Source organism: Microcaecilia unicolor, chromosome 8 (assembly GCF_901765095.1).
Source record: "Microcaecilia unicolor chromosome 8, aMicUni1.1, whole genome shotgun sequence".
Taxonomy (NCBI): domain Eukaryota; kingdom Metazoa; phylum Chordata; class Amphibia; order Gymnophiona; family Siphonopidae; genus Microcaecilia; species Microcaecilia unicolor.
Window position 1 is genome coordinate 86,245,037 of NC_044038.1, and position 11,970 is coordinate 86,257,006.

Below are 11,970 nucleotides of genomic sequence, written 5' to 3' on the forward strand. Positions count from 1 at the left end.
TGATAATGGCAGTTAGTGATAACACAAGCTACAATATTCTGAATTAATTGAAGAGACTTTATATTGGATGGTGGAAGACCCAAGCACAATGAATTATAATAAACATCCAAGGTTAGAACTAAGGCTTCAACTAGAGTTTAAAAATCATCTCTAAGTGGAGAAATTTAATGTGTAAATACAAATTAAAAGAAGTGGGGAAAGCATGTGAAGAACAGCTCATTCTTTTCAACCCCTCTGTGTATGTGTCTGTATCTGTGTTGCCTCTGAGTGTCTCTGACCTAGAGAGAAGGGGATGGAGACACTTTGAATAAAACTGTTCCTAAATATCTGTTGGTTTGGAATGAATAATAAAATGGAACAAAGTGTGAGAATATATTTAACAATTAGTTGTCACTGTCAATAGATTTGAAAAGATGAGTTTTTCATTTTAACCACAGGTTGGCACTGTCCCACAGAAACAAGTATTACTGTGCTTCACCACCACAGGGTGGCAGTACACATAGTAACTAGTAGAAGACTACATGATTCAGTCACTTGGTGTCACTGTACCTAGAAACCATTAAGACAGTTATATTGTCGTTTCACTAGGTTTCACAGTAGAATTTACAACAAAGAAAATGAAATGTACATCTGAATCAATAAAATCCAGCACAGCAGGGCTAGAGATGTGGCAGGAGGGAGGGGGTTTGTGATGGGGTACAACCTAATATGAAGTCTACTGAAAAGGAAAATAGCTTGTGTGCCTGAATTTGTAGCTGACCCTTGAGATTGGATTTGGAAAATGCAAATATTTAAATCTAAATTCAAATTGCACTCAGAAGAAAGGTTTTTGGTGGGAATGAGAGCGTAGAAGAGCATGGAATACCAACTTGGTCCTCAAGTGCCATAAGCATCTATTGCCTATTCATTGTGAATGTCCTGAAAAAAATGACAGGCTTATGACACTTGCGGATTGAGGTTGCCTACCCCTGATACAGGGAATAGTGCTCTCGAAGTGATTTTAAGCTGGCCAATCTATTTAAGATTGGGAAGGAATGTTTATTTTTCATATGGTGGGAACAGCTAGACTTATGGTCTTCATTTACACTAAACAGCTAAATAAGGGGCCCTTTTACTAAGTTGCGTAGGCGCCTACGTGTGCCCAACGTGCACCAATTCAGAACTACCACTCGGCTACCACGTGGCCCAGGCAGTAATTTTCATTTTTTACATGCATCCACTATGTACATCGGAAAATATATTTTATTTTCCAGCACGTGGTGCTAACCGGGCGGTAATCGACATTGTACGTGCGTAGATGATTACCACTCGGTTAACCCGTAAGACCTTACCGCTAAGTCAACGGGTGGCGGTAAGGTCTCAAGCCCAAAATAGACGTGGACCAACTTTTATTTTGCTGCATGTCCATTTTCAGCCAAAACAAGGCCTCTTTCGCAGACGCGCTGAAAAATGGACCTGCGCGTGTCCAATATACGCATCTACAACAGCACAGGCCATTTTTCGGTTCACCTTAGTAAAAGGATCCCTAATTCTAGTTTTGTACCAAAAACACAGTGGCTTGAAGGTTACATAACCCCATTGTCCTAATTACAAGGAGGGTTTCTTAAAAACGTAAATGATGTGTTGGTCTTCTTACGTATCAGGAGCATAGCTAGGTGGGGCCATGGGGGCATGGGCCCCCACAGATTAAGCCCTGGCTCCCCACAGATTAAGCTCTGGCCCCCCCTCTACTTGTGACCCCCCCCAGCTGCCGACCCCCCGCTGCCACCAGGTACCTTTGCTGGCGGGGGTCCACAACCCCCACCAGCCGAAGTCTTCTTCAGCACCGGTCGACTCCGGCGCCTTCACTGATGATCTGTTTCTGACTCCTGACGTCCTGCAAGCACGTCCTGCACGGGGCTACATACAGGACATGCACGCAGGACGGCAGGAGTTAGAAACAGATCACCAGCGAAGGCGCCGGAGTTGACCGTCGCTGAAGAAGACTTTGGCTGACGGGGGTTGGAGACGGGGGACGGTCGGTGGGGTTGTCATTGACGGCGGGAGAGGGGTTCAAAGTAGCGTGGGGGTCGGTGCCTGGGGGAGGTGGGCTAAACTGTGCCCCCCCCCCCACCTTGGGCTCTGGAGCGCCCTCCTGCCCCTGTAATACGTATGCAGAGATTCATTAGGTAATACACTTTGAACTAACCCAAAGACATTTGGGACAGTTTGAACGAGACCATTTCACAATTCACAAATCTCATGAGCTGTTTACAATATACTGTTGTGTCGTTCCAATAAAATGTTGCTGTCTTCAACTAGTTGATTAACCTTTTTATTTCTTATGATGATTCATGGAAATTTCCATGTTATTAGATTCAATTGTTTCCCCTTAGACTTTACCCTCCTATCACTCAGTGCAAACATAAATTTGTAAATACATTTTTTTGTCTCTGTAGAATCTCTCTCTGGCCTGCATGATTCATGCAGCAGGCTGCTTTTCAGAACACAATTACTACTGGGTAATATTTTTGCATCAAAGATAAAGTAATCTATGTTATGCTCTTCAAAGTTAATACAAACCTGCATGAGTGAGATAAATGGTCATGATTCATGGGGTGGCTAACGCTGCATATTCCTTTCATGTTCAAAAACAAGGGTACAAATCGCACTACCATTTTGTAAATTGAGAAAACCAGGACAGAGGCAAACTTGTCGTATGGCCACCCAGACAAGCATAACATAGTAATATAGTAAGAGATGGCAGATAAAGACCAGCATGGTCCATCTTACTGCCCAGCAGACAAGTGGCTAGAGTTGTACCTGCCGCTCTGTGCAGAACATTAAGGTTACCTCCTTTGTGCCTTTGTTTAGGATTGTATCTGCTGCTCAGTGCGGGTTTTATCCCTCTTTGTCATTTGTTTCTGATCGTGACTGAATAGATATGGATAGGCTAGACTAGAGTGTAAATTTTAAGGGGCTTCGACGTTAGCTTCAGAACGTTTAGTACAAAAGTAGCGCTGGGCAGACTTCTATGGTCTGTGCCCTGAGAATGACAAGGACATATCAACCTCGCGTATGCATATAAAATATCACATTCCATGTAAAATGAGTTTATCTTGTTGGGCAGACTGGATGAACCTTACAGGTCTTTATCTGCCATCATTTACTATGTTACTATGTTTTGTTTTGATACTACCCTGTTGCTAGCTAGGGAAATTCTATATTGATCCCATGCCTTTTTGAATTCTGTCATTTGTTTTTGCCCAAAACACCCTCACCAGGAAGGTGCTCCAAGCATCCATCACCCTTTCAATGTCCACTAATTGTAGCACTTGAATCCTCACACATGCTTTGACTTTACTATTGTGGAAGGGCAGGGTTCTTGATATTTGAAATCTGCCAATGGGTAAAACATGCAAGATAGCCCTGGCTCTGAGATCAAATGTGTGCAGACATATCTCATAAACATTCACTGTACATGTCCTGAAAGCCAAACTTGTTTATGTTTCTGGAGGAACAGAATTGAGGAGCCCTGCAATAGGGCCTCAATGGGCTCTATTTTTATTAAAGAAAAAGCAGGAATTAAATGACAATCCATTGAGTGAGATAAAACCAGTTCTGTTTCAAACCAAAAATCTGTAATTGGTAATTCCTAATAATAATAGAGTTTCTTCAAATAAAGATTGTGTTTTTCCTTTTTTTTTCAGTGAAAGACAGTGCTGCGTTTTCTGTGGTTCAGTTCCCTTCATCTTTGGTAGCAAATCAGGGGCAAAAGGTGACACTAGGTTGTAACTTTTCCTCAGGTGCTGAGGCAGGATCTATGGGAAAAAGAGCGGTGTCCTGGACCAAGAGCTTGCCCGGACAGGACTTCTCCAGTAGCCAACATGTTATAATGGAATCTCGCTTTGCATTTGCCTTTCCTGACACTCTCATGCACCGTGGGGATGGGTCACTGGTGATTACCAACACCAGTCTGGATGATGCTGGTATATACTTTTGCAAAGCCATGATGTGGGATAAAGGAGAGGACCGTGGAAATGGGACCAGCCTCATTGTATACGGTAAGACCACTGCTACCAGAATCACAGCCCCAGACCCACCATGCTAGGTAGCCGATTTCACAGTCTGATTAATCCAAATTCCAGGTGACAACTAAGAGGCTGAGCCATGCCTGGTTTTGCCCCATTGCATCTATGGATTTGTAGTTCTCATTCCTTGAAGAAAGTCAAGAACTCCAAAACCCATAGTTGCAATAGGATAAATCCAGGTCTGGCTCACTCTGTTGTGAATTCTGACTCCCAGCACAAAAGTGTTCCTTGCAGTCTGTGTCCCTCTTTTTCAGTTTCAGAGGGTGTCTGTTTTGCCTTGTCCCTATTAGTAAACTCTGAGCTAAACAGATATTCCAGTAGCTGGCTCAGTTCTGCTTATCTCTCTGCCATTTGCATGCTTTTGTTTTGCTAAGAGTGCTGCTTCAGTAGTTTCAGTGTTCCTTGAATTTACAAATAATTTATAGGAAATGCAATTTTCAAAAGGCTCTAACCAGATAAATATTAATTTCCTCGGTAGGTTGCCTGTTAGAAAATTCTCTCTCTCTCCCTGTAGCTAAATATATGCACAGGCTATTATAGCATGCATACTTTTAGCTGGCGGGTGCGTTCAGGATGTGAATACACACCAGCATTTAAAAAATGCAAGCATGCTAGTTTACTGGCAGTGGGCAGCCCACTGATGTAGCAGGTAGAAATGTCTTGTGGACAACTTTCAAAGGGAAGCCAGTCACCAGATATTTGCCCTTTGCAAACTAGCTACAAGATATGCAATACAAAGCATGCACATTCCTTGTAACATAACAGGTTACTGAATATTATGCCATAGCTCTTGCTGAAGTATCATTTCCCCCCTTTGTGAGAGCTCAGCATCTCCTGATTTTCCAGATGGGGATCTTAGGACTTAGCTTTGTAAAACTCTGACTCCAGGAAGTCAACCACTCAGCAAAAGATGCAGCTTCCCTAGCTGAGCTTGTAAGGGTCTGAGTGCACATATCCCTCCCTTTACTGCTCTGTGTCATCACTCTGCTGTCAAGCATATGATCCATGGTCTCACTGATTCATCTGCTGTCCTTTTACTTCTCCATGTCCCTCAGTTCCACCTTCACAGCCCACCGTGTTCCTGCAGCTGGTGACCCAGCCAGAAGAGGAATGGACCCTGGTGTGCAGAACTGGGGGATTCTACCCATCTCCAGCCAAGCTGACCTGGCACAGTACTGGTCCCCTGCTTCCAGCTTTGTCTCCACTGGAGGAGTGTGAGGTGAAGGATGGGCTTCCCCAGGTCTCCAGCTTCCTGGTGCTTTCCTCACACCTGGAGACCCTGGAAAGTAAAACCTTCACCTGTAGTGTAGAGCACCCCTCCCTCTCCAAGCCTCTCCAAACAAACTACACTTATTGTGAGTATCAACGTTAGCATTGATAGGGTAAGCATTAGCTCAGTGTCACTCCTCATTATATTCAGTATTAAGAGGGTTTGAGATACTCTATGTAGTTTTTGCTCTTTGTATACATGTAAAACAACTGCTGAAAAATTGTGCTACCACAATCAGTCATTCCAAACAGTGGACAACCACTACAGGTGTAATAAGAGCATACAAACTGCCATACCAGGTCAGACCAAAGGTCCATCAAGTCCAGTATTCTGTTTCCAACAGCAATTAAACCAGGCCACAAGTACCTAACAGGATTCCCTCCCTCCCCCCACCTATGCTGCTTCCAAGCTGCTTACCCCTAATGTAGAGGCTTGTTTTAACATAAAGCCTGCACTGGATCTGGATCTGGCAGGAAGGGAATACTGCAATACAGATCTGACGATGTCACAAACATTGCATTGTGATGACATCAGTGTAGAGAATGTACAGGACCAAAAAACTGGGATGTAAGATTGTGATGCCACAGGCTGGACTGTGACAACACTACAAGGGAAATGAGGAGGAGAAGAAGGTCAACATCACACCACTGTTCATTATACAAATCTTCACTAATTAACATTCAGGAGAAAAGAATTCCAATAACACGACAAATACACAGTTTTGCATACATAAATTAAAGAGGCAGAAAACAGGATTTTATGTATTGGCTTTTTTTTTTTTTTTAGCAGAAATTCAGAGGAAACATGGAATTCACATAGAATATAAACCTGAAATCTGCATCATAGCCACAAGATGGCATCATGGTTAAATCACCATAAATCAGGCTTGTAGCCAGGCATTTTTATCATTTGAAAGATTAATCGGACAATGGTTGTACTTATCTTCCTTTACCTCAGTTTACTTACCTGTAAATGGGTAGAGTAGTAATAATGGCATTGCTACTTCTCACAATGAAATCTGCCCTGCAGTTCATACAGCAGCTGTGTGCTGACAAGCCACTCACTCCTCAGGTGACTGCATTAATATTTCTGCAATATTATCCTCAAAGTGCCTTGAGATCCAGTTTGGATGCATGACACTACCATAGAAAAGTGAAATTTCATCTCTTTCTGAAGTATGCAAGCAAAAGAAATCTATCTGTTTAATATATATTTTTGTTTTCCCTATGAATTTTGTTTTAATCTAGATTTCCCAAAGAAGTCATTCCAGCTAATTGAGTATCTGAATATTGTGAAAGTCTTCCTGGTTTGTGGTGTTACCCTGACCTTTTTCATCACAGGTGAGAGCCTTTGGGATTCAGCAGTCTATTCTGCAGATGTATTAGTAAGTATATAATGCTGGAAGCCATTCCTGTAAACCAGTGGTTCTGAACCAAGTGCTGGGGATACACCTAGCCAGTCAGGTTTTTGGGATATCTTACTATCTTTCAATAAAGTCCTACTAGATGGCTATAGCGAATGTTTACCAATGATTATTCCCCTTTTTACTATCTTTCAACTATATTCTGCAATTTTACAGTTTTTATCTAATTTGTTATCGTTCACTATTTGTACTGTTTTTATTTATTTAGTTATTAGGATTTATTTACCACCTTTTTGAAGGCGGTGTACAGTAAGAATAAATCAAACATGAGCAATAGGCAATTAGAGCAGTAAAAATATTTGAACAACAATACAAAGTATGGCATGGTATTCTACTTGCAATGACAACACAATATATACTAGAACATTATAATTGGTAGTGAAGGGTAAGGCAAAGTTGTAACATACAGATGAGTAAGAAAGTAGGAAGAATGTTACTTTTTATTACTTATGTAAGCTGCATAGATCTGAATAACTGAATTCGGATAATGTGGGATACAAGTATCAAATAAATATCTACAATGAATATGCATGAGTTAAATTTACACGCACTACTTTTTTTTATATGCAAATGTATCTCATGCACATTCATGGAGGATATCCTGAAAACCTGACTGGCTAGGTGTGTCCCAAGGACTGGGCAGAGAACCCCAAGTTATTGTGCACAGTGATAAAGGAGACCTGCTTTTTCCTTAGGCTGGAATCAGTGTGTGATATGTAGTGATAAAGTAGATCTGCCATTCCTCTAGACCAGGGGTTCTCAACCCAGTCCTAGGGACACACCTAACCAGTCAGGTTTTCAGGATACACACAAATCATGGGCATAGCCAGACTTCGGCGGGAGGGGAGTCCAGAGCCCAAGGTGAGGGGGCACATTTTAGCCCCCCCCCCACTGCCGCCACCAACTTTGACGACCCCTGCCGCCGACCCTCTCGACCCCCCTCCCGCTGCCGACCCTCTCAACCCCCTCTCCTGCCACCAACCCTCCCCCACCGCCGCCGTCAGACTCACAGAAAAGAACGAAGCCTTGCCAGATGGCTTCGTTCTGTTTCTGTGAGTTTGATGTCCTGCACGTACAACGTGCAGGACATCAGAAATAGAACGAAGCCTTTGCGGGAAGAAGAGGACCTTGGCTGGCAGGGATTGGGGTCCCCCACCAGCAAAGGTATCCCAAGGTGGTGACGACGACGGCGGTGGCGGCGGGAAGGGGGGGTCGAGAGGGTCATCGGCAGGAGGTGAGTTAAAAGGGTCGTCTGCAGGGGGGTCCAGGCCCCCATGGCCCCACGTAGCTACGCCACTGCACACAATGAATATGCATCAGAAACATTTGCATGCACAACCTCCATTCTATGCACGTCTATTTCATGCATATTCATTGTGAGTATCCTGACAACCTGACTGGTTAAGTTTGTCCCAAGGACTGAGCTGAGAACCTTTGCTCTAGAGACTAAAGTCGGTGTACACAATGATAAAGGAGTCCTGCTTTTTATTCAGGCTGGGATTAGTATCTGATCTGTAGTGATAAAGCAAACTTGCTATTCCCTTAGACTGGTCTGTGTGCACAGTGATAAAAGAGACATGCTTTTCTCTCAGGCTGGGATTTGTGTGTGATGTGTAGTGATAAGAGATCTACCATTCCCTTAGACTGGAGTCAGTGCACAAGGTAATAAAGGAGACATGCTTTTCTCTCAGGCTGGGATCAGTGTGTGACATATAGTAATAAAGGAGGCCTCCATTACCGTAGACTGGAGTCAGTGTGCACAATGATAAAGGAGACCTGCTTTTTCTGAGGTTGAGATTAGTTGTGTAGCTGATGTTGTTATACTAGTTAATGCATTTTGTAGTACTGTAGAAACCCAGTGAGCCACTATTTTATTAATATTTTCTCCTTATAGCAATGATGGAAGTTTGCAAAGAAGAGGAGGAGTCAGTGTTCAGGTAAATCAATGCCAACCTGAGATGAAACCACAATGTCCCTGTTACATTTCCTATGCATATATTCCTTCTCATTTCTTATCTGCATTCCTAAGAAGGAACTCTTGCTTGAGATGAAGAACATTAAAATGTGTTAAAGCTTTTTCTTCATAATGAGAGCAATTTTCAAACCATCCACATTGTGTTACTAGTGATCTTTCCATCAGTGTTCAAAGAGAAAGTGCTTGCTTATTTCCTAAGAGAAAAACAATCTCTTGTACATGCTTTTCTTTTTTTCTGACTAAAGCAGGGTCAATTCTCTTGAAAATGCAAAACTACACATTGTTCTTTCAATCCCTGGCTGTGGGAGATAACTCCATTGAACATGGATAAAAGTATCTGCATTGAAGAACACACACTCTTACCTGTGCATAGGGTGGGCAGTTTCAGAGATCCTTTTACCTGGATAAGTAACTATTTTTATTAGTGAAAAGCTTTTGAAATCTGCCATGCACATAGCAGACATAATTCTTTATAGGTCTCCATGGATTCAGCAGAATCACAAGACCTGACATTCACTGAACCACAGCCCTTTAAATTGGTAGCTGTAAAATAGGAATATCTCACAAAGCCATGTCAGTAGGTAGAGACTGAATCTGTCCTGGTTTTACTCTGATTGCTCCTATGGACTTAAGAAACCAGAAAACATGTCCATGCATGCAGTGGGTAGAAAATCAAGACTGTCAGCCTTTCTATAGTAATGTGGAGCTTATACAGTCAATCTAACTGTGTATGCATATGCATCTGTTAAATAAATATGGTCCTCCAGTGCAGGAAATAGTAGAAAATGTAGAGCCCTTCACCACTATTCTTCCCACCCCAAAGTGAAGGCACAGCGACAGCTCCAAGAATGAAAATCCAGAGACAGGGTTGATGTGGTCATCACAGCGAAGTTTGTTCAGGGTTACCAAATTATCCATTCCAGGAGGGAGACTTTTTGACCTGTCTTGGATTTCTAATAACCCCATCCTGGTGCATTATGGGACCTGTATCACTGATTTCAATGGATAGAATCATGCAAGTACTACACTGCTTTCGGATATAAGTTTAAAACCAGAACTGGCCAAAAGGTCTCCCTCCTGGAATGGGTAACTTGGCAGCTCTGGTTGTTTGTTATGGGAATTGTTCACTGTATAGTGATACTTCCTGTTTTGTTGGCTATTAAAGCGCTGTTAAAAAAAAGTTGACTTTGCAACCTCATCAAAGTTACCTATTATACACTTGATTTCTTGGAATAGTCACTGTCGCTTCCAGTTTAGTCAATATTATAAATGAATGTTTATTTTATAAACACTGTTGACCTCACTGGCAGCCATAGAAAGATAATGCTGTTTAGATTGTGATGTTTGAAAGTGGTCTGCATGAGGTGCTGGGTTTATTCACAGCCATGTTTCTGGCCCTAAATAAATACCATAAATAGGCTCTTGATAAAGCGACCTATGTCCTTAATTCACAGGTGTTTTGATTTACACAGATTTCTCTGTGGGCATGAATGTCGCACTGCTTCATTTCAGAGGTGTCATAATGTAATGCAGAACATTCGGAAACCTTTATGTAATCTTCAAAACCTCTCCATTATCAGCACGTCTTGTTATCTGCTCATACCTCCCCCAGCATCCTGTCTCATTAATCAATAAGATTGAGGGTCTTATTAAAAGTCTCATTTGGTGTTATCAATAAGGTAAATGACAGGGAGCACATAGTGCCTTTCAGCAGCTGGCCAGGCTCATATCAAATTTCCTCTAAGTGGCCTTTTCAAAGTGATGAGGTAAATGATTGGGCCTGATGTATGAAAAGCTTCCTCCTCTTTTCTCCCTCTGGCCCTCCACACCCTACATTCATTAGACATAGTGTGTGAAATTGGAGACTTTTGTAGTGTGTACAGAGAAAAATTCATGGACTTTTGTAGCAGGGAGAAATCAGCATTTCAGTTCCCATTCCAGGGGCGAAGTCCAGCACTTCAGCATCCACCATGGGAAAAAGACCAGCAGCACAGCTAACACTGCAGGGGAGAAGTTTAGCATCTCATAACCTACCACAGGGAGAAGTCAAAACTGGAACTCCCACTGCCGAGGAGAAGTCATGAATCTCAGATCCTGCTGTGTCTATCTTGTCCCCTACCTCTTCACTCAGGATCACAGCCACCTTCTCAAAATCTATAGGTCACCAAGATCAATACGGAGAGGCATGCTGGAGTTCCTCAGAGGCTGAATTACTGGGATGTGAAGTCCACCATATGCTGGCAGTTCTCCTAAACAAGCTTTGTGCTAATTCATGTTCAGCTTAATTTTTCCTGGAATGCTTCAATAGCCAATAAAAACAGGAAGCTCATTTATCTTGAAACAAGCTGTCACTGTGCCTTTCATGTGTACTTTACCATGAATACATGAAGAAAAAACTGTCTGAAATGGAACAGGCTATAAATAACAATTCCTTCTGGATTACATGAAAGGGACCGTACCTCAATACAAAATCAGATTTAGCAATACTACCACTACTACTTATAATTTCTATAGTGCTACTAGACATATGCTGCACTAAACATGTAAGAGACAGTCTCTGCTCAACAGAGCTTACAATCACAATCCAAAATGGTAACATTTAAACTGAGCACTTCGAGGAAGTCTCACACACCCCCAAAAGAAATGATCAAAGCTTACCAAACACCTCTAGACAGCCCTGTTACAAGGCACAAAATCAAAGATTGCCTCCAGATATAAACCCTAAAAAGCATGTGGTCCCAATAGAATATTAAATCCAGAAAGCATAAATAAAATGATCTAACCTGATTTTATTCTCTGGTCACTTCCTTAAGACAGTTAGAGGGGCTAATTATACCAACCTATGAACAGGAGAATACTGTTAACCGGACTAATTACAGAGAGTTCTGTGTCAATAGCAACATTAGCAAATGTTCTGTAATGCGCTCGACAAATGAATACTAAAATTCCTAATGAACAGCAAAAGTCTGCAGACTGGGGACCCAAATCACAAAGTTTGCCGTGCTTGTAATGTTTGCTTTAGACCGGTTATAGCCTGTCTAAAGCAAACATTATTTAGCGTTCCTGTCACCATTCCAGATAGCAGCTACCGACTATCCTTTGCAAATGCATTGCAAAGAGCTCATTAGTATTAAAATGAGCATTCTGAGCAATGCACTGACCTGAGCGCCTACCTTTAAACGTGAAAAATTTTATGGACTGTATAGTGCAAGCATACTGCTTCCTATGGTAG

General features: G+C 42.2%; 1 protein-coding gene across 2 annotated transcripts in view; it reads left to right on the top strand.

Annotated features, from left to right (window-relative positions):
* LOC115476560 (zinc finger protein 211-like) overlaps positions 1 to 11,028 on the top strand; it is a 112,614-nt gene extending 101,586 nt beyond the window's left edge. For both annotated transcript variants that reach the window (XM_030212987.1, XM_030212988.1), the window contains 5 exons: positions 3,690 to 4,043; positions 5,126 to 5,425; positions 6,588 to 6,680; positions 8,658 to 8,700; positions 10,680 to 11,028. In XM_030212987.1, coding sequence (XP_030068847.1) covers positions 3,690 to 4,043; positions 5,126 to 5,425; positions 6,588 to 6,680; positions 8,658 to 8,700; positions 10,680 to 10,767 — 878 coding nt within the window. In that variant the 3' untranslated portion in view covers positions 10,768 to 11,028. The remainder of the gene's footprint in view (positions 1 to 3,689; positions 4,044 to 5,125; positions 5,426 to 6,587; positions 6,681 to 8,657; positions 8,701 to 10,679) is intronic.
* Positions 11,029 to 11,970: the final 942 nt, after the last annotated feature.